The sequence below is a fragment of the Hyperolius riggenbachi genome, chromosome 10 (genome assembly GCF_040937935.1).
Source record: "Hyperolius riggenbachi isolate aHypRig1 chromosome 10, aHypRig1.pri, whole genome shotgun sequence".
Lineage (NCBI taxonomy): Eukaryota > Metazoa > Chordata > Amphibia > Anura > Hyperoliidae > Hyperolius > Hyperolius riggenbachi.
This window is the reverse complement of record NC_090655.1, coordinates 76,518,370-76,541,898: the sequence shown is the minus strand read 5'-3', so window position 1 is coordinate 76,541,898 and position 23,529 is coordinate 76,518,370. Positions and strand designations below refer to the sequence as shown.

Sequence of the window (23,529 nt, the reverse complement as noted above, 5' to 3'; positions counted from 1 at the left end):
AGCTGAAAGTCCAGCGACAAGGGCATGTTGGCACGCAGGAGCTCTGGCGTATTTCCACTTGGGCTCCAGCGGAAATAGCCAAGCCCGATCGGGTCTGCTCTACTGCACAGACGCTAGCCTTCTGCGTCTGAGCAATAGAGTGTATCCGATTGGGCTCAGCTATTTCGGATGGAGGCCAAGTAGAGAGTCGCGAATGCGCCTGCACAGGCACGCCACTGTTGTTATTATTATTGTTTAGGAATGTTTGGGGGTGTCAGTGTTTTAATTAAGGTCACAGATTATCTTTAGGTGGAATAAAAGTGGGGTTAAAGTCTTAGGAAGGGGTGAAAATAGGGTTGCCAGGTGTCCGGTTTTAGACCGGACAGTCCGGTTTTTGGCCGCTGTGTCCTGTCCAAAAAGGCATGTTAAACCGGACAATTAAGATGTCCGGTTTTATGCCTTTTGCCATTTGCCGCCACCCGTCCGCCAGCGCTGCGCGACCGCTGATTCGCTGCCTGTCTGTCAGTCAAAGGCACAGCCAGCCAGCTTACGCGGCGCAAGTTACGCCAGCTTAAGTACCGACCCCGAGCCCGCGCTTCCCGACGTTGCTACGGCAACGCCAACGCTGCGTTGCCAACGCACGCATGACGTGCGTCACTCACGTCATTTGCAATGCGATTCTGCATCTGCGAAGGAAGCAAGGTAAGGTCAGGAGTCTGGAGATATGGTGAGTGAGTGACCCATAATTCTCTGGTTGTATTTCCGCTCTTTGTGTGCATTGGCTCCGCTCTATATCCCCTCCGTATAGTCCAGGCGTGACTTTCAATCTCATTCAATCTCGCCTGAGCCCGCTGCTTACTATACTTTACACTTGAATTCATACTATTGTACAACGCAATTTATACTGTTATACTGTTATATTTGTTATATTTGCTCAAAATGTGTACATACATGTATGCGCAGATTTATATTTTAACTTTATGCCTATGTATGTCCACTTTATTGTTCTCAATAAAAAATTTTGGTGGGAAAAAATAAATAAATTTTAAAACTTCCCGCAAGAAATCGACCACTTCACTGTGCAAAAACGCCACAAATGCATTGCATTATTTGCATAGTTTTCCAGTTTTGTAATAGTTTTCTGCTCTGTCTCTTATTATGTGCATTTACTGGTGAAAAGCGGTCTCTTATTATGTGCATTTACTGGTGAAAAGTGGTCTCTTATGTGCATGTACTGGTGAGGACAGTTAGTGACATGGCTATGTACTCTGTAATGTGCTGCAGAAGATGTCAGTGCGATATAAATACTGTAAAAAACAAAAAAACATTTTTTAAAAAGCCCATTGCTTAGCCCCACTCTACATAAAAGTGAGCTTCTGACTCCGCCCCTAACTCCACCCCCTGTCCGTTTTTCTCCATCAGCCGACCTGGCAACCCTAGGTGAAAAGAGGTTGATTTTACCCGTGCCGGCGCACCCTGATGACATAGGGCAGCACCATACTTCCAAGTTCCAAACAGAGACGTAAGACTGAAGAGGATTTTTACACTCCATGCTAGGATTACTTCCATGCCAGGTTGGCAGCATTATTTTTATTTTGCATTAGTAACTCGTTTTAGTAATTGGGCTGCAGTTCCGAAAATGACCACAAGAGGGTAACACGTCTCCTCTGCCTAAAAAAATGGAAATCTAGAAATAACGGAGATTACAGACGGTAAAATATGGAAAGCACAGGAAGTGGTGGGGAGACCACCATGTAGAGAAGCAATTGTTCGGACTGACAGCCGAGAAGGTGAAGTGAGAGATTTGAATAATTAATATTTTTTACTTTAATAACTTAATTTATATTTATGTATGATGTGTTGTATGTATTAGGAAAGGAGAAAAATCGTTTTGGTTGGAGCTAACATAGTTCACATAGAGGGGAGGGCAGGTATTGGGGTAAAGGAAGCAAACAAGCACACATAGTGAAGGAGGGGAGGACAGGTATTGGGGTAATGAAGGCAGACACACATATTGAAGGAGGGGAGGTATTGGGGTAAGGGGAGTAAGCACACATAGTGAAGGAGAATAGGACAGGTATTGGGGTAAGGAGAGTAAGCACACATAGTGAAGGAGAATAGGACAGGTATTGGGGTAAGGGGAGTAAGCACACATAGTGAAGGAGAATAGGACAGGTATTGGGGTAAGGGGAGTAAGCACACATATTGAAGCAGGGGAGGACAGGTATTGGGGTAAGGCTGTAAGCACACATAGTGAAGGAGGGGAGGACAGGTATTGGGGTAATGAAGGCAGACACACATATTGAAGGAGGGGAGGTATTGGGGTAAGGGGAGTAAGCACACATAGTGAAGGAGAATAGGACAGGTATTGGGGTAAGGAGAGTAAGCACACATAGTGAAGGAGAATAGGACAGGTATTGGGGTAAGGGGAGTAAGCACACATAGTGAAGGAGAATAGGACAGGTATTGGGGTAAGGCAGTAAGCACACATATTGAAGCAGGGGAGGACAGGTATTGGGGTAAGGCTGTAAGCACACATAGTGAAGGAGGGGAGGACAGGTATTGGGGTAATGGAGGCAGACACACATACTGAAGAAGGGGAGGACAGGTATTGGGGTAATTAAGGCAGACACACATAGTGAAGGAGGGGAGGACAGGTATTGGGGCAAGGGGAGTAAGCACACATAGTGAAGGAGGGGAGGACAGGTATTGGGGTAATGGAGGCAGACACACATAGTGAAGAAGGGGAGGACAGGTATTGGGGTAATGGAGGCAGACACACATAGTGAGGGAGGGGAGGGCAGGTATTGGGGTAAGGGGAGCAAGCGCACATATTGAAGGAGGGGAGGACAGGTATTGGGGTAAGGGGAGTAAGCACACATAGTGAAGGAGAATAGGACAGGTATTGGGGTAAGGGGAGTAAGCACACATATTGAAGCAGGGGAGGACAGGTATTGGGGTAAGGCAGTAAGCACACATATTGAAGCAGGGGAGGACAGGTATTGGGGTAAAGGAGGCAGACACACATAGTGAAGGAGGGGAGAGGAGGTATTGGGGTAAAGGAGGCAGACACACATAGTGAAGGAGGGGAGGATAGGTATTGGGGTAAAGGAGGCAGACACACATAGTAAAGGAGGGAAGGACAGGTATTGGGGTAATGGAGGCAGACACACATATTGAAGGAGGGGAGGACAGGTATTGAGGTAAAGGAGGCAGACACATATGGTGAAGGAGGGAAGGACAGGTATTGGGGTAATGGAGGCAGACACACATAGTGAGGGAGGGGAGGGCAGGTTATTGGGGTAAGGGGAGCAAGCACACATATTGAAGGAGGGGAGGACAGGTATTGGGGTAAGGGGAGTAAGCACACATAGTGAAGGAGAATAGGACAGGTATTGGGGTAAGGGGAGTAAGCACACATATTGAAGGAGGGAAGGACAGTTATTGGGGTAAAGGAGGCAGACACACATAGTGAAGGAGGGAGGGACAGGTATTGGGGTAATGGAGGCAGACACACATAGTGAGGGAGGGGAGGGCAGGTATTGGGGTAAGGGGAGCAAGCACACATATTGAAGGAGGGGAGGACAGGTATTGGGGTAATGGGAGTAAGCACACATATTGAAGGAGGGAAGGACAGGTATTGGGGTAAAGGAGGCAGACACACATAGTGAAGGAGGGGAGGGGAGGTATTGGGGTAATGGAGGCAGACACACATATTGAAGGTGGGGAGGACAGGTATTGGGGTAAAGGAGGCAGACACACATAGTGAAGGAGGGGAGGACAGGTATTGGGGTAAAGGAGGCAGACACACATAGCAAAGGAGGGAAGGACAGGTATTGGGGTAAAGAAGGCAGACACACATAGTGAAGGAGGGGAGGTATTGGGGTAAGGGGAGTAAGCACACATTGAAGGAGGGGAGGACAGGTATTGGGGTAAAGGAAGCAAGCACATATTGAAGGAGGGGAGGAAAGGTATTGGGGTAAAGAAGGCAGACACACATAGTGAAGGAGGGGAGGGCAGGTATCGGGGTAATGGAGGCAGACACACATATGGTCACATAGAGGGGAGGACAGGTATTGGGGTAATGGAGGCAGACACATATGGTGAAGGAGGGGAGGACAGGTATTGGGGTAATGGAGGCAGACACACATATGGTCACATAGAGGGGAGGACAGGTATTTGGGTAATGGAGGAAGACACAAATGGTAAAGGAGGGGAGCAGTGGCGGACACAGGCAGCAGTGGGCCCCTGTGCAAAATATCAATTGTGGGCCCCCCTGACCTGCGGCGCGCGAAGCGCGCCGCGCCCAAAAATGGGTGCAGCTATAAAGAATGGGCGTGGATAGAACCTGCGGCAAAAAATGGGCGTGGCAATGACCGGATAAGGGCGGAGCTAACTGTAATTTAAAGTGATCCCGGGGTGAGAGTGATATGGAGGCTGCCATATTTATTTCCTTTTAAACAATACTAGTTGCCTGGCGGCCCTGCTGATCTATTTGGCTGCAGTAATAAACTGAATTACACCAGCAACAAGCATGCAGCTTAATCTTCTCAGTTCTGACAATATTGTCAGAAACCCCTGACCTGCTGCATGCTTGTTCAGGGTCTATGGTTGAAAGAATAAGAGGCAGAGGACCAGAACGGCAACCAGGCAACTGGTATTGCTTAAAAGGAGAGAAATATGGCAGCCTCAATATTATTCTCACCTCAGGTTCCCATGAAAAGTGCAACGCAAAGACAGTGGGCCCAAGTTTTGGTGACCCTTTCCCCAGAAAATTCACATAATTGTGCAGGTTTTCTCAAGAAAATACACATAATGTGAGCAGATTTGCCCAGAAAATACATTCAATCATGTCGGCAGATTTGCCCAGAAAATACGTGCAATGATGTCGGCAGATATGCCCAGAAAATACGTGCAATGATGTCGGCAGATATGCCCAGAAAATACGTGCAATGATGTCGGCAGATATGCCCAGAAAATACGTGCAATCATGTCGGCAGATATGCCCAGAAAATACGTGCAATCATGTCGGCAGATATGCCCAGAAAATACGTGCAATCATGTCGGCAGATATGCCCAGAAAATACGTGCAATCATGTCGGCAGATATGCCCAGAAAATACGTGCAATCATGTCGGCAGATATGCCCAGAAAATACGTGCAATCATGTCGGCAGATATGCCCAGAAAATACGTGCAATCATGTCGGCAGATATGCCCAGAAAATACGTGCAATCATGTCGGCAGATATGCCCAGAAAATACGTGCAATCATGTCAGCAGATATGCCCAGAAAATACGTGCAATCATGTCGGCAGATATGCCCAGAAAATACCTGCAATCATGTCGGCAGATATGCCCAGAAAATACCTGCAATCATGTCGGCAGATATGCCCAGAAAATACCTGCAATCATGTCGGCAGATATTCCCAGAAAATAAGTGCAATCATGTCGGCAGATTTGCCCAGAAAACACATGCAATCATGTAGCAAATTTGCCCAGAACATACATGCAATCATGTGGCAGACCTGCCCAGAACATACACGCAATCATGTGGCAGACCTGCCCAGAACATACACGCAATCATGTGGCAGACCTGCCCAGAACATACACCTGCTAAAATAAATAATAAAAAAAAAACATTTACTCACCTGCAGCAGCAGACCTCCTGTCCCAGCCTCCATCCGGCGCGCAGCTCCCATGGGTGGTTGGGTGGATAGGTAGCCTGGTGGGTAGGTAGGCAGCCGGGTGGGTAGGTAGGTAGCCCTTAGCCGGGTGGGTAAGTAGCCTGGTGGGTGGCTGGGTAGCCGGGTGGGTAGCCTGGTGGGTGGCTGGGTAGGCGGGTGGGTAGGTAGCCTGGTGGGTGGGTAGGTGGGTGGTTAGGTAGCTGGGTGGGTGGGTAGGTAGCCTGGTGGGTTGGTAGGTAGCCGGGTGGGTAGGTAGGTAGGTAGCCTGGTGGGTAGGTAGGTAGCCGGGTGGGTGTGTAGGTAGCCGGGTGGGTGGTTAGGTAGCCGGGTGGGTAGGTAGCCGGGTGGGTGGGTAGGTAGCCGGGTGGGTAGGTAGGTATCCGGGTGGGTAGGTAGCCGGGTGGGTGGGTAGGTAGCCGGGTGGGTAGGTAGCCAGGTAGATAGCCGGCAGGGTGGTTAGGTAGCCGGGTGGGTAGGTAGCCAGGTAGATAGCCGGCAGGGTGGTTAGGTAGCCGGGTGGGTAGCTAGGTAGCCGGGTGGGTAGGTAGCCGGGTGGGTAGGTAGCCAGGTAGATAGCCGGCAGGGTGGTTAGGTAGCCGGGTGGGTAGCTAGGTAGCCGGGTGGGTAGGTAGCCGGGTGGGTAGGTAGCCAGGTAGATAGCCGGCAGGGTGGTTAGGTAGCCGGGTGGGTAGCTAGGTAGCCGGGTGGGTAGGTAGCCAGGTAGATAGCCGGCAGGGTGGTCAGGTAGCCGGGTGGGTAGCTAGGTAGCCGGGTGGGTAGGTAGCCAGGTAGGTAGCCGGCAGGGTGGTTAGGTAGCCGGGTGGGTAGCTAGGTAGCCGGGTGGGTGGGTAGGTAGCCTGGTTAGGTAGCCGGGTAGGTAGCCGGGTGGATGGTTAGGTAGCGGGGTAGGTAGCCGGGTGGGTGGGTAAGGTAGCCGGGTGGGTAGCTATCCGGGTGGGGGGCCCGACTCCTATCCTCCCTCACTCACCTCGGGGCCCCCCTCCCGGTATGCGCTGCAGCCGGCGGGAGAGCAGAAAATACAGGAAGTCTCCGGCCGGGGCTGCAGCAGACGCTAGAGGCAGCTGCTGCTTAGTTTCCGATATGTCTCCAAAGTTGGAGACCAAGCGGCAGCTGCCGCCCCGGCCGGAGACTTCTTGTATTTTCCGCTCTCCCGCCGCATGAGGGGGGGGGGGGCGAGGTGAGAGGGGAGGACAGGAGTTGGGCCCCCCAGGTTAAAAAAAAATAAAATAAAAAAAAAAAAAAAACCTGCAATACTTAATGGGCCCCTGAAGCAGCAGAACTTCAGGGGCCCTCGTGCGGCGGCACGGCCTGCACGGCCGTATGTCCGCCACTGGAGGGGAGGACAGGTATTGGGTTAAAGGAAACAAGCACACATATTGAAAGGCAGGAGGACATGTATTGGGGTAAAGAAGGCAGACACATATGGTGAAGGAGATGAGGACAAGTTTTGGGGTAAGGGAGGCAGCAGTGGTGCTCAGCAGAGCTCGAATATTCGAGTAGCTCGAATATTCGAGCTCTTTTTCAGCTATTCGAGCTCGGTATTCGAGCTCCGAATAGCTGGAGCTATTCGAATGGGCTATCCGAGTACACTCGAATAGCCCATTCACTATTCGAGCTATTCGAGCAACCCGGCGCTATTCGAGCTCGGTACCGAGCTCGAATAGCGTCATAGCCCAGATTGATGTCCTTAGAGCCAATCAGAGGGCTCCCAGGCCCTCTGACGGCAGCCGATCACAGAGGGGGACCCTGGCCAGCCCCTACCCTATAAATAGCGGCCGCCATGTTCCGTTTCTCCATGCTTGCCTGAGACTTGTACAGAGAGAGAGTTGCTCCTTTGTGCTTTGGCTTAGCAAGTGCTCTATTGTGATCATTTACCTAGCGTTTTTGCTCACCTACACCTGCCATATACACCTATATTGTTGTTAGTTAGATAGACATTGTATTTTAGTTAGTAGCTTGTGTGTTACATTAGAGACAGGCAGCTGCTGCAAGCTTACAGGTTTAGGCCTCAGGGGGGCCTTGCCTCTGTGGGCAGCTGTCCTCTGTTTATTTCTCTCATCTATACCAGTATTTCTGCTGTCCTTTACTAATAGTATTGTAGTTATACTGTACTAGGAGTAGGACACTCACTGACTGTCACTGTTTATAGGCTACTAGCTAGCTCCTGCGTGTGTGCACTCACTCACTGTCTGTGTGTACACACACTCTATTTCCTTCTGATTACTGATAGATTATTGTTAGTTAGTTGTACTTACTTACTACTTACTCTTACTGTACCCGTAGGGACACTCACTGTCACTGTTCATATAGGCTACTAGCTCCTGCGTGTGCGCACTGCACTCACTGTCTGAGTGTACACACACAACACACACTCTATTTCCTTCTGATCGCTGATTGATTATCGTAATTAGTTAGTTCTACTTACTGTTACTACTTACTCTTACTGTACTAGGAGTCTAGGACACTCAGTCACTGTCCATAGGCTACTAGCTCCTGCGTGCGTGCACTCACTGTCTGAGTGTACACACACCCACACTCCATTTCCTTCTGATCGCTGATTGATTATTGTAATTAGTTAGTTCTACTTACTGTTACTACTTACTCTTACTGTACTAGGAGTCTAGGACACTCAGTCACTGTGTTCATAGGCTACTAGCTCCTGCGTGCGTGCACTCACTGTCTGAGTGTACACACACCCACACTCCATTTCCTTCTGATCGCTGATTGATTATTGTAATTAGTTAGTTGTACTTACTGTTACTACTTACTCTTACTGTACTAGGAGTCTAGGACACTCAGTCACTGTCCATAGGCTACTAGCTCCTGCGTGCGGTCACTCACTGTCTGAGTGTACACACACCACCCACACTCTATTTCCTTCTGATCGCTGATTGATTATTGTAATTAGTTAGTTCTACTTACTGTTACTACTTACTCTTACTGTACTAGGAGTCTAGGACACTCAGTCACTGTGTTCATAGGCTACTAGCTCCTGCGTGCGTGCACTCACTGTCTGAGTGTACACACACCCACACTCCATTTCCTTCTGATCGCTGATTGATTATTGTAATTAGTTAGTTCTACTTACTGTTACTACTTACTCTTACTGTACTAGGAGTCTAGGACACTCAGTCACTGTGTTCATAGGCTACTAGCTCCTGCGTGCGTGCACTCACTGTCTGAGTGTACACACACCCACACTCCATTTCCTTCTGATCGCTGATTGATTATTGTAATTAGTTAGTTCTACTTACTGTTACTACTTACTCTTACTGTACTAGGAGTCTAGGACACTCAGTCACTGTCCATAGGCTACTAGCTCCTGCGTGCGTGCACTCACTGTCTGAGTGTACACACACCCACACTCCATTTCCTTCTGATCGCTGATTGATTATCGTAATTAGTTAGTTGTACTTACTGTTACTACTTACTCTTACTGTACTAGGAGTCTAGGACACTCAGTCACTGTGTTCATAGGCTACTAGCTCCTGCGTGCGTGCACTCACTGTCTGAGTGTACACACACCCACACTCCATTTCCTTCTGATCGCTGATTGATTATCGTAATTAGTTAGTTCTACTTACTGTTACTACTTACTCTTACTGTACTAGGAGTCTAGGACACTCAGTCACTGTGTTCATAGGCTACTAGCTCCTGCGTGCGGTCACTCACTGTCTGAGTGTACACACACCCACACTCCATTTCCTTCTGATCGCTGATTGATTATCGTAATTAGTTAGTTCTACTTACTGTTACTACTTACTCTTACTGTACTAGGAGTCTAGGACACTCAGTCACTGTGTTCATAGGCTACTAGCTCCTGCGTGCGTGCACTCACTGTCTGAGTGTACACACACCCACACTCCATTTCCTTCTGATCGCTGATTGATTATCGTAATTAGTTAGTTGTACTTACTGTTACTACTTACTCTTACTGTACTAGGAGTCTAGGACACTCAGTCACTGTGTTCATAGGCTACTAGCTCCTGCGTGCGTGCACTCACTGTCTGAGTGTACACACACCCACACTCCATTTCCTTCTGATCGCTGATTGATTATCGTAATTAGTTAGTTGTACTTACTGTTACTACTTACTCTTACTGTACTAGGAGTCTAGGACACTCAGTCACTGTGTTCATAGGCTACTAGCTCCTGCGTGCGTGCACTCACTGTCTGAGTGTACACACACCCACACTCCATTTCCTTCTGATCGCTGATTGATTATCGTAATTAGTTAGTTGTACTTACTGTTACTACTTACTCTTACTGTACTAGGAGTCTAGGACACTCAGTCACTGTGTTCATAGGCTACTAGCTCCTGCGTGCGTGCACTCACTGTCTGAGTGTACACACACTAAATTTACTTGTGATTACTACTGATTATTGTAACTGCTAGTTGTACTTCCTGACTGTTACTACTTACTTACTGTACTAGGGGACACTCACTCAGTCACCTCACCAACCAACCCACTCCATTAAAGTACCCCACTTTTCACCCGCCCTTTTACAAAACTTTTGTCTATACGCCCAAAACATTTAAGATGTCTGGAAGTGGCAGCCAGCGCGGTTTGGGCAAGGGGAAGGGCAGCAAGGGAATCAGGAGGAGAGGGAGCAGCATTGTGGCAAGCCGCGGCCGCGGGCGCGCCACCATGCACAGTTCCGCAGCAGCAGCAGCAGCGTCAGTGGCTAACATTCCTCCCATAGCCACTGGCCGTGGACGCCTTGGGCGCCGCCCAGCAGGAGCATCTGCAACTCACGCTGCAGAGACACAGCAGCAGCAGCGTGTAGCACCTGCTCCCATTTTCCTCCAGCCGGGTCGGAAACGTCCCATTGAGGAAAAGGATGCAGACACTGTGGTGCAACTCATGACGGAGGATGAGCAGCCCGCCATCAGCTCTGCATCCGAGGCCTCCACCCTCACCACCACCACCACCCCTGTTCGCAGCAGCCGCCCAGCAGGGTCTGGGGAGGAGGCCAGTTCACCGTCACTCGCCGACCTGTCATTCAGCAGTCTTTTGACCCCAGGCATCATGAGTAAATTGTCTGCTGTTGTTGGCGATCTTGAGGAGGAGATGCTGATGGGCACTTTGGGGGATGAGGGATTGGACAGCAAGACTGTGGCGACAGTCAAGCAGCCCATCCATGCATCAGGAGAGGAGTTTGGGGGGTCCTCATCCCAGCAGGACATGTTTCAGGAGGGGGAGGATGATGATGACCCGGTGACAGACAGAGACTGGGTGCCACCACCTCCAGGGGATGTCGTCCTCAGCAGCTCTGAGGAGGAGGAGGAGGATGCGCTTGTGGACCTTGCAAGGAGGCGCATCATTGCAAGCATTGGCAGCGTCCCACAGCCTGCTGGTGTCTCAGGCTCAGCAGCAGCAGCAGCAGCATCAGCCAGTACCACCCCCAGCCGCACCCAAGCCCCCCCCCCCAACCACCACAGGGAGACAGGCAGCAGCGCTTCCATGCCGTAGGGGGAAGTTTCTGTCACCAATCTGGCGGTTTTTCACCATGCCCACTGTGTACAGCAAGTACGCCACTTGCAACCACTGTCAGCGGAAGTTGAGCAGAGGTGCAGACCACTTAAAGTTCAGCACCAGCTCGCTCATCAACCACCTTGCGGCTAAACATTTCCACCAGCATGAGGAGTTCCAGAGGCTGAAGGCATCTGCTGCTGGCAGTGGCACCACACCCATCACTGCACAGCCTTCAGCAGCAGCAGCAGCAACAGCAGCCACCCGCCCTCCTGCTCCTCCAGCAGCACCAGCAGGAGTGCGGAAACGCACTGCTCCTCCCCCCTCTGCAACTCCTGCCGCCGACACTGAGGCCTGTTCTGGCAGCCAGTCCTCAGTGGCCTCCTCTGCTGTGTCTGCTGATTCCCGTGTCAGCAAAAGGCCACGCCAGAGCCTTTTGAGCGAGTCCTTCCAGGGGGTGGTTAGGGCTCTGCCTCCCAGCAGCCGTCGCGTGCGGCAGCTGAACGGCTTGCTGGCACGGGCCATGTGCTCCCAACTCCTGCCGTACACGCTCGTGCAGGAGGGGAGCGACATTCGTGCGCTGCTTGCTTGCGCAGCCCCAGACTGGCAGCTCCCCAGCAGACACTTCTTTGCCCGCAAGGCCATTCCTGCACTGCACCGCTTTGTGATGGCCAATGTGGAGCGAGGGCTGGAGCACGCGGTTGGTGAAAGGGTCCACGTCACCATGGACTCCTGGAGCAGCCGCTTCGGGACAGGCCGCTACCTGTCCTTCACTGTCCACTGGGTCAGCTTGGTGGAAGGGGGTGAGGATGGGAGAGCAGCAGCGGGCACAGCAGCAGCAGCAACACAGTGGGTGGTGCCACCCCGCAGGCTCAGGGGAACTGCAGCAGGTTCCTCCGATCCTCTGCCATCCTCCGGCACACCTGGCCAAACCCTCCGCCTCAGCAGCAGCGTGAAGGCCCGCCACTGCCAAGCGCTGCTGCACTTGGTCAGCCTTGGGAAGACCAAGCTGACGGCAACCCATGTGTTGGCCAAACTCCAGGAGAAGGAGAGGATTTGGCTGACCCCCAGAGGCCTCAGAGTCGGAGAGGTGGTGGCCGACAATGGGGCCAATCTGGTTGCCGCAATAGACAGGGGAAACCTGACCCACATCCCCTGTCTTGCCCACGTGCTGAACCTGGTGGTGCAGAAGTTCCTGCGCACCTACCAGGGGATGGGCGAACTGCTGGAAACGGCAAGGAATGTTGTGCGTCACTTCCGGCGCTCGGCTGCAGCCTGTGCGAGCCTGGAAGACGTGCAAAAGGAGCTGGATCTGCCACGCCATCGGCTGATCCTTGACGTTCCGACTCGCTGGAACTCCACCCTGGCGATGTTGGAGCGTCTGGTTGAACAGAGGCGCGCTGTCAAACAGTACCTTGCCCTGGCCACTGTTTCCGCAGCTCAGAGAAGGGACAAGACCAGCAACATCCCGTCCATCGTCCCCGATGATGACTGGAGGCACATGCAGCAGGTGTGCTTAGTGCTGGCTCCCTTCCTGCAGGCCACAAACATGGTGAGCAGGGACCATGCTATGGTCTGCGAGTGGGTGCCCCTGGTTTCTCTGCTGAACAGGGCCCTCGATGCTTTGCTGGAACAGGGAGCGGCAGCCTTGGACCAGCAGGAGCGGCAACCAGCTGCGCAGTCCACCTCTGAGGGGGAGGAGGAGGAGGACTTGGTGGAGGTCCCTGACCTGGCTGCTGATGAGGGGGATCAGCACAGCGCAGCTGAGTTGGTGCGGGGGTGGAGAGAGGATGAGGCGGCAGAGGAGGAGGATGAGGACAGCACTGACGTCGATGTGCCAGCAGACGTGGCCCGCCTCTTCCCAATGGCAGCGCACATGCTAACGTGCCTGCGCAGGGACCCCAGGGTGATCCAGATGAAGCAGAGGGAGGACATCTGGATCAGCATGATGTTGGACCCACGCCTCAAGGGGAAGTTGAGCCAGTTCCTGCCGCCTGCAGGAGGAGACCCAGCGCAACAAATAAGGAGCTTGCAGCAGGCCCTTGTTGAGCGCTTGGAGGAAGCCTTCCCCCAGCCTTCCACCCCCACTGTCCAGCAGCCAGCACAGAGGCAGCAGCAGGTGCCTGCATCCAGCAGCAGCAAGCGCCCCACAGACCTGCTGTCTCTCAGCCACGAGCTCTACAGGACTGTAGAGGCTCCGGCAGCAGTGACTAGAGAGGAGATGCATGCAGCAGCATCCTCCTCCGGTCACAGCCAGCGCCTGACCCGCATGGTGGCTGACTACATGGGGTCGTACAGCGGGCTTGACAGCGATGCCCCTGTTGATCCCATGGAGTATTGGGTCAAGCGCATGGAGATCTGGAGCGAGCTGGCGCAGTACGCCCTGGAAGTGCTGTCCTGCCCCCCTTCCAGCGTGCTGTCCGAGCGCTGCTTCAGTGCAGCTGGTGGCGTGGTCACCGAGAAACGCTCACGTCTGTCTCACAAGTCTGTGGACAGACTGACGTTTCTCAAGATGAACCAGGCGTGGGTGGAAGGCGAGTTCCTGGCCCCTGTTGTCGGCGAGAGGGGGACATGAACTGGCTGCCGGAACCATCGTTAATGTGCCTTACCACCCTTTACCACCTCCTGGCTCCTGCTCACTAAGCCAGCCTGGTTCACTTTGACTATTACGTCGCCTGCAGCCACACATTTTACACCTACAGTGGGCTGCTGTGTACTGCCCTTCTGCTGTCTGTCTGTGTTTCCCACTGCCAGGGTACACAGAATTACCTTCTTCTGCTGCCACTCTGCCACCAGCTATTACGTCAAACAATAGCTATATTGGTTGCAAAACCAAAAACCAAAAAACCATAAAAAAAAAAAAAAGTTTTAATTTTTCTGAGGTGCCCGGGTTGAAAACTGTGTTGTCCCAGTTGTGTATTGGACACAATGTGGGCTGCACGACCGCTGTCTGGGACCTCCTGTTGTGTTTATTTACAGCCCTGGTATCACCGCTAGGTACCAGGGCTATTATGTCACGGCGAGCTGCCTGCCTCATTGACTGCCTGCTGCCACACACTCATCCTCCTCCTCCTGCTGCTGAATTTACCTCCTGCTGTCTTTGTGTTTCCACTGCCAGGGAGCACATACAATGGCGCTTCCAACATGCGTGCGCCCACCAGCTATTTGTTACGCTCAAAAATAGCTGCATTTCTTTAAAAAAAAAATTGAAAAGAGAAATACGTGAAGAAGAAGAAGACGATATTGAAAAGGAAGGAGAAGATGAAGATGCAGAAGAAGAAGAAGATGAAGAAGAAGATGAAGAAGATGATGAAGAAGAAGATGAAAAAGAAGAAGAAGATGAAGAAGAAGAAGAAGATGAAGAAGAAGAAGAAGAAGATGAAGAAGAAGAAGAAGAAGATGAAGAAGATGATGAAGAAGATGAAGAAGATGAAGAAGAAGAAGAAGAAGAAGAAGAAGAAGAAGAAGAAGAAGAAGATATAGAAGAAGAAGATATAGAAGAAGAAGATCGAGAAGAAGAAGAAGAAAGATAAAGAAGAAGAAGAACAAGTATATACAGTAACACTACTGAACAAAATTAAGGACACAACTTCTCTTTCCACATTTTTTTTTAAAGGAACATCCCCACATAATCACTTGCTGTTGTTACTTGGAAAAAAAGAGGTTTCTTGCATCATTCACCCTCAAAACAAGTGTTGGAAGCTATTTAAGGCCAATTCGAATAGTCAGCTCGAATAGTTAGCTCGAATACCGACTCGAATAGTGAGCTCGAAGTCCGAGGTCGAATCGAATAGTAAAAATTATTCGACTCGAATATTCGACTGACCTCGAATAATTTACTATTCGAATTCGACCAAACTCGAATTTTAAAAAGGGGTATTTGAGCATCACTAGGAGGCAGACACACATAGTGAAGGAGGGGAGAGCACGTGTTGGGGTAGAGGAGGCACACACATGGTGAAGGAGAGAAGGACAGGTATTGGGTAATGGAGGCAGACATTCATGGTGAAGGAGGGGAGGACATGTATTGGGTTAAGGCAGACACACATGTTGAGGCAGGGAACACACTTGACTGTTTTCGTGCGCGTTTTCTGCACAGAAAAACTGAGAGCTCATGTTAATCAATGTGCTAGTACACACTTACTGTGTTGTTCGCACGCAGAAAAAAAACTGACATTCTGCATGATGACTCTGCACATTTTGGCAGTTTTCTCTATCAATTACATCAGCTGCTGTGAAAAAACGCGCACATTTTCCTGCATGGAAACACACTTGGTGTGCAGAAAAAGTATGCAGAAAAACGCGCGCGGAAAACCGAAAGTCAAGTGTGTTCCCTGCCTGAAGGAGGGGAGGGCAGGTATTGGAGTAATGGAGACAGACACATATGGTGAAGGATGGGAGAACAAGTATTGGGGTAAAAAAGGCAAATACATATGGTAAAGGAGGGGAGGATAGGTATTTGGGTAAGGGAGGCAGACACACATAGTGAAGGAGGGGAGGACAGGTATTGGGGTAAAGTAGGCAGACACACATAGTGAGGGAGGGGAGAGCAGATATTGGTGTGGGGGTTGTAGGTCATTGTGCGGTAAGGGAAAACAAATGTTGGGGGGGATAGGTATTGGCATGGGGGTGGAGCACATAGAAAATAGGTATTTGTGTGGAGGAAGGGCAAATAGTAAAGGACACTTGAACTGAAAGGAATATGAAGACTGCCCTATTTATTTAGTTTTAAATGATGCCAGTTGCCAGGCTGTCCTGCTGATTTTCTACATGCAGATCAGATGTTTCTGACTGAAATCTGACTAGATTAGCGCATGCTAGTTTCAGGTGTGTTATCCAGATACTGCTGCAGCTAAATAGATCAGCAGGAAACTAGACAACTGGTATTGTTTCAAAGGAACTAAATATGGCTGCCTCCTTATTCCTCTCAGTTCAGGTGTCGGGAAAACTGGTATTGGTGTGGGGAAAGGTAAATAGTAAAGGAGGGAAGGTAAGGTATTGTGGTGGGGGAGGAGCACATAGTCGGATAGGGGAGGACAGGTGTTGGACTGTGGAAGGTCTCATAGTGTGCGGAGGGGGGCACTTGTTGTGGGGCAGGATCTAAGCAGATAGTTTGTGAGGGGAGGACCCAAAGAGAGCATTTCTGAGACTGATGGCAGAAAGAATAAGAGCAATATATTTCCATTTCCAGGAAATCATTGCACTCCAGTCTGTATGTGTGCTACGTGTAACATCCTCTTCCTAAGACGGACTAATCTAATAATACAACTACCCAGCTCCCAACTCAGATATGGGAATCAGAGAGATAGAAGTTGAGTAGATGCTGTGCACTTTCTTATCTTTCCACAGTGAGGAGTGACCTGTGCAGATCACATGACCACACCACTGAGGATGGACAAGGATCATAGTGACATGACTGAGAGGATATTCACCCTCACCCTGGAAATCATCTGCTTGCTAACCGGAGAGGTGAGGAGGATTCTGGGAAGTCACATAACATCATTCTTATCTCTATTAATAAAACATACACCTGAAGCGAGAGGTGAGAAGGATTTTGGAAGAATCATGTGCAAATATTGTTGGACTTTCCATGCAGAGATTTCCTCCAGTGAGGTCTGATAATCATGTGACCATCACAGTGTCTCCATCTCACCCCCTGATATTTGACAGATATCACAAGCAGTCAGTTCTGGAAGTCACCAGGAAGATGATGGAGCTGCTGACAGGAGAGGTGAGCTGTACTGGGAATTATCCCCCATGAGGAGATAGACTAATCCAAAACCTGTCGGTTCTGTCAGATTTTAACTGCTTCCTTTTTCTCTGGAGTGGTCCTTAAATAGTATTCAAAGATATCCCCACATGTAACAAGTGTAGCTCATTGTTTGACAATCTTGGGGAAATAGCAAGTGTAGCCCGTTGCCTAGCAACCTTGGGTATGAATAGTTCCGTTATGCTCCAACATGGTCATTAAAGCAATGCATCATATGTAAGCTGAAGTACAATAGTGACTCTTGGTTGAATATAATAAGTGTAGCAACCAGGTTGTTTTACAGCAGACTACACTATTATATTCAAAAGGATGGACACGGCGCTCAGAAGCTGTGTAGCAACAAGCTGTATTGGAGTCACAAGATACACGAATTGTTTCATACCTGAGGAAGGGCTCCGCCCGAAACATGTTGTGTACCTTGTGACTCATTTACAGCTTGTTGCTACACAGCTTCTGAGTGCCGTGTCCATCCTGTTGTTTTGTCCTGTAGTTGCAGAGGTGGTGTGCCTGTAGGACACTGGTCACTGGCTGGCCGGTTTAGTACCATTTTTTTTCCTGTTTACTATTATATTCAACCAAGAGACACTATTGTACTGGTGTGTGTGTGACGTCAGACACCGGTGTGCTATGCGCCGGCAGAGCGTTTGTGGCTAATAAAAGAGCGGCGGAAGACAGGTGGCCACCGCAACACAGGACAGGTAATGTATAAGTGCACATTACAGCACATATACATTACATACATAGATACACATTGCGGGAACCAAGCTGGAGGATTCATTGCTCATCCTGATATCGCTCGCTGTTACCGCCGCGCACCTGATTAAGTCAGCCTGCCGTCTTGCAGAATGTCCGACCAATTAATGCGACCAATTTTGGCCCGAAATTGGTCGCATTGTTGATCGGGCATGCACTTGGTGGCACCCAATTTCATCCAATTATAATAAATGGGATGGTTGATCGGCCGCCAAGTGACCTGATGTATGGCCATCTTTAGTTTGTTTGCATTTTTTATGTGTTTTGCTAAATAAAACGTTGGTATTATTTTATACACTATAACTCATTGAGTTGTTTTGGAGCAGTTTTTGTCTGCTTTTTTCTATTATTGGATATTATGCAGTATCCACAAAGGATAGGTCAGGGTAGTAACTGTTTCATTGTGTGTGTCAGGTTCCTGGAAGGTGTCAGGATGTCACCTTGTATTTCTCCATGGAAGAGTGGCAGTATTTAGAAGGACACACGGACCTCTACAAGGATGTCATGATGGAAAATCAGCTGCCCCTCACATCAATGGGTAGGTGGAGACTTTATATAAAGGAAAGAGCAGTAGGGAGGGTCCACCTAGATCCCCCCCCCCCCATCATCATTATAGAGACTGTGTATTCAGCCAGTGTGTGTGTGTCTTTCCTACAGAGGGATCAAATAGCAGAAACCCACCAGCTAGATCTACAGATTCTCTTTATTCCCAGCATTGTCCTCAGGAAGGTCTCACAATCCACCACCATTATCAGGTAGGTGGGACTCGAGTCCCTTTCACACTCGCGCGTTGCGTTATCCTGGTTTGCTGCAGGGTAACGCTAAACCGAAGTAAGTCTGTGCGGCCTTTCATAACTGATGCAATGTGATGTGCCGGAAGTCTCCAATTTGAAGCGCGGGTAACAGCCCATTAGGGGCCAGCATGTGCGGTGACGTGGGGTAACCATAAGTCATGTAAGTGTTTGGCGATGCAGGTTTTTTAAATTGTTGTGACACGCATGCGCGGAAGTGTATTTTTTTTAATACACTTCCGCACAATTCTAATTTTGGCCACAGGATGTGAGCGCTAGAGAGCCAGAAGGGAGATTACCGCGCATTGCTGCGGTAATCTCTGAAGGTTGTTTTTAGCGATGCAATAGCAGTCACCGCAGAGCACAGATAACGCCGGTTAGTATTCTGAAACTGGCGTCGGAATTACCAGAGACTCCAGTGTGAGATTATCTTGTACAGAATAATCTTGTTATAATAAACTAATATAGACAACCTTTGGCTATAGGAAACTCAGACCCCAGGTCCCGACCATAGACCTGAATGATTATACGCATACATTTGAAATCGGCGCCGGTAGACTTGGGCGCAGGACACAGCGGTATATAGCTAATCCTGCTTCTGCACAAGTCCGGGCCGATTTAATTACTATTCCCCCTCCAGGCCGACATGGAAAGTGGGGGAATGAAATAATTCGGCTTCCAGCGATTGCTGGAGGCCGAATTATTATGTTTTTAAGTAACTTCGGCTCCGTCTTCTGACGAAGCCGACGTTACTCACTGAGCGCTTCAATAGGAATGATTCCTATTGAAGTCTATGGAGGCGCCGGCTGCGCCCAAATCTAGCAGCGCTGAAAAGCACTGCTCCGGATTATACGATGTATGACGAATCCCGATATAGTTAATATAGTAAACTACTTTGCCAGGCCCCCCTGGAGTTTACTATAAAGGGATTCTACTGTGCTTTGTACCCTAAGAATATTACTGCTCACTGATTATTTGTAACTATTTTGTTGGCTTAGGAAGAAAATGTAGCTGATGTAAAAGCGGAGGGTGAAGAGGAGGAAACAACTGATAGAAGAGGTGGTCAGCAGTCTACAGAGCAGGCTGACATGATGGGGACAATTAATAAGGAAGACGAGACATACGTGAGGAGTGATCAGCAGTCTATGGAGAAGGGTAAAATGATGAGGACAATTAAAGAGGAAGAAGAAGAGATGTATGTAAGGGATAATCGGTAGTCTACGAACGAGGGTTGCATAATGGGAACAAGTAAAGTGTACCTGAGATGGCCATCAGGGGTGTATTTATACTTACCTGGGGCTTCCTCCAGCCCCATGAGGCACGTGGGCGCCCTTGCTACCCTCTCCAATGGCTTTGTTATCTTCGAATCTTCTCTGATAATCTGGCCAGACACGGCCAGTCGTTGCCTCGCTCTTGTTTCCAGGAGCGTTCTGCGCCTGCGCAGTATCACCGCACAGGTGCAGAACGCTCCTGGACAGGGTGTGTGTGTGCGCAGACAGGGGTGTGCTTGCGGCCCAGCCGCGCATGCACAGAAGAGCGCGGCCGGCCAAATTACCAGAGAGGGTTAGAAGATAACGTAGCGGGTGGTGAGGGGGCTCATGGAGCTGGAGGAAGCCCCAGGTAAGTATAAATACAACCCTTATGGCGATCTCAGGTTTACTGCAAGAAGCATGCGATTCAACCTTTTTCAAGCTGAATTCGGTCGAATGCATCAATCGAGCATGCTGGGAAATCTCTGGCCAACCTTGTCCGGCTGTTCTCTACCCAAATGTTATATTTGCCTTAAAATATATTACCTGTCCGCTGCCGCAGAGTGTCTGGCTGAGCATCCTCATTTACATGTTACGTGCTGCCGGCAAGTAGCACTTGTGAATGTGTGATTTCACACGCATCACGTGCTATACTCCTGCAGCATATGGGGTCTGCATGCGCAGCTAGACATTTGGCAGAAGCCGACAGGTGAGATATTTTAATGCACAGGAATCGTGTGTGTGGGGGGGGCAGTGACAGAGGTGGCAAGGCGATGTCATGAGTCCAATTCCCAAAAGATTTCATGCTGAAATCGATTGTGAATCAGCCTGTGTATGAGCGACCTACAAATCTCTCTCTGATCAGATTCGATCAGAGAGAGACCTGTTTCTTGGTCGATCTGCCCATACCTTGCTAGATGTATGGGCACCTTTACTGTACACCGAATGGTGACAGTAGTGGGTGACTTATGCTGGGAATACACAATGGGCTTGATTCACTGAACTGTGATAGCTCATAGCATAGCTAGCGCTAGCGTTTTTGTGCACGTTTCCATGCGCAATCGCGAAAATTTGTGATTGTGCGTGAAAATTCCAGACTGCACGCGAAAACGAGCACAAAAACGCTAACACGGCTGTGCTATGGAATGTCACAGTTTAGTGAATCGAGCCCAAAGAGTTTTTTTCAACATTTACTGGCAAATCATTTTTTCGATTGATTTTCCAATCGATTTCCATTCACTTCTATAAGAAAATCAATCAGAAAAACTATTGAAATCAAATCGGACCTGTTGGAAATTATCTATTGAGCCATCTATCTACCGAAAAAACGTATTGGCGTATTCCCAGCGTTATGGTTACTACCCTGGCGTATTCCCAGCTGACTATGGTTACTATTCACTTATTGGTCACAGTAGGGATTACTTAGTGTTAATGGCATGTAATAAGATGTTTATGGCCATTGTACATTACTGTACACATAGTGGTCACAATAGAGGTGGCTTTCTGTTACCAGCCTATAATCAGCTTAGTCCTGCTCCTTTTTCTTCCCCCCAGTGAAGCAGAGTGCCTCCTCTCTGATTCTGTTCCTCAGTATAGTTACCCTTAACCTGGCCGTATTCTCTTCTTTCTGTGCGTTTTCTTATTTACTTTTCAGTTTCTTCCCCTGAAAGCTTCTAGCGCTGAGATCCCCATTGCTGCTCTCCTGCTCAGTTAGTAGACAGGATGGGAGGGCAGCTTTAAAGGGAACCTGAATTAAGAGGCATGTAGAGGCTGCCATATTTATTTCCTTTTAAACAATACCAGCTGCCTGGCAGCCCTGCTGATTTGTTTGGCTGCAGTAGTGTCTGAATAACAACAGAAACATGCATGCAGCTAAAATTGTCAGATCTAACAATAATGTCAGAAACACCTGATCTGCTGCATGCTTGCACAGGCTCTATGGCTTAAAGTATTAGAGGCGGATGATCAGCAGGGTAGACAGACAACTAGAATTGCTTAAAAGGAAATAAATATGACAGCCTCTGTATCCCTCTCACTTCAGGTGTCCTTTAACCACTTTATCCACCACTACAGTATATCTACGTCTTCTGTGACTTCATCTAAGCCACAAGGGCATAGATATACGTTTTGTAGCTGAAGCAGTGCTGTGTGCGACTGAGCTTGCTCCTGTACAACCTCCAGTATTATATGATGCAGCACTGATTGGTGAAAGGGAATATCCGTTCCCTGAGCAAATAAAATTGATTTTTACCATTAAAAATACTTTTATGTTCTCAGTTCATAGTGAAAAATACACACTGTAGCATTATTTCAGAATCAAATATCCTCACCATATAATGTGACAGTTTTGAGATAAACGGTAGAAATAGGCAAACAAAATTTGTGTTTTGTATTTACAGTAGTGCTTTTTATTTTTAAACTGGAATTGGGGAAACTGAAAAATAATGTGTTTTTTCATTTTTTTTTCCAATTAAAATGCATACAAAACAAAACTGTTCAATGGAAAAAATGCCATACAATAAAAGCTTAATTTGTCTTGTAAAAAAAACAATATATATTTTATTTAGGTGTCATAAGTAGGCATAACGTTATTGTGGATTAAATAGGGACATAGCTAAAACGTCAAAACTGCTCTGGGGAAACAAGGTCTGGATGCGGAGTGGTTAAGGCCGGTTTTATTTTTTGCGTTGCGGTAAGATGCGATGCTTCTGCCACATGTTATCGTTGGTAAACATATTAGCGGCAGCGTGTGTGACAGCATCATATGCATATCCCCCCCCTCCCTCCTCAGTGACGTCAGTCCACGCATGTGCGCCCCGATGCTCTGCGCTCCCGTCCATTAAATTCCTGCGGTGCCCATTGACTCCGATGGTGTCCACTGCATTGCTGCAGAAGTCATACGTTAACACGCTACAGACTTTGCATCAGCTCGGCAGCGATTCAGAAGCTTCTGGCGCCACGGGATGCGGTACATGTGCAAAGCCCCATACACTTGCATTGACATTGCATTACCCTGTGGTAAAACAGGGTAACACAATGCACACCTACAATGTAAGTGTAAAGGGGGTCTGAAGGAAAATGACTATGGCAGCCTCAATATGCCTCTCACTTTAGGTCCTTTTTGAGTATACTAAACGTGTATATATGCTAATATACTGTATGTAAAAAGTTGAATGTGACACAACCTTTTGCAGTTCTCTGTCAGGCTGACAAGTGTTCCACTCCTCTTCTGGCAGGAAGTGACAATGTTTCTCTAGTTGCAGCGTCTTGGCATAGCAGACCCCTTGGAAATGTGTATCACTTTATCTCCGGATCCTACAATGGAAGATGATGTGTTCACTCGAGATTCTGATGCAAGGACTCCAGGTACCAGAAATATCCCTCCAGGCTCCCCCCATCGTCCTAGCCCTGGGAGCCATCATGCTGAAGCCCAGCAGAGCTCTCACACGGCTGAAAAGTATTTTTCTTGTACAAAATGTAGGAAACAGTTTACGTATAAGTCCAATCTTGTCAGACATGAGAAATGCCATACCGGTGAGAAGCCATATTCATGTCCTGAGTGTGGGAAATGTTTCGGGTATAAATCATTGCTTGTTGTCCACAGGAGATCTCACACTGGTGAAAAGCCCTATTCATGTGCTGAGTGTGGGAAATGTTTTGTACAAAAATCACAGCTAGTCATACACGAGACATGCCACGCTGGCGAGAAGCTATATTCATGTATGGAGTGCGGGAAATGTTTTGGGTACAAATCACTGCTTGTGGCACACAAGAGATCTCACACTGGTGAGAAGCCCTATTCATGTA

General features: G+C 48.8%; 1 protein-coding gene across 1 annotated transcript; it reads left to right on the top strand.

Moving 5' to 3' along the window:
• The first annotated feature begins 1,708 nt into the window (after positions 1–1,708).
• LOC137536686 (gastrula zinc finger protein XlCGF66.1-like) lies at positions 1,709–22,979 on the top strand. The gene is made up of 7 exons (XM_068258919.1): positions 1,709–1,769; positions 16,508–16,627; positions 16,755–16,889; positions 18,096–18,219; positions 18,339–18,436; positions 19,471–19,671; positions 22,959–22,979. Exons 2-7 carry the CDS (start codon positions 16,532–16,534, stop codon positions 22,977–22,979), a joined length of 675 nt encoding a protein of 224 aa, XP_068115020.1. The 5' UTR covers positions 1,709–1,769; positions 16,508–16,531.
• Positions 22,980–23,529: the final 550 nt, after the last annotated feature.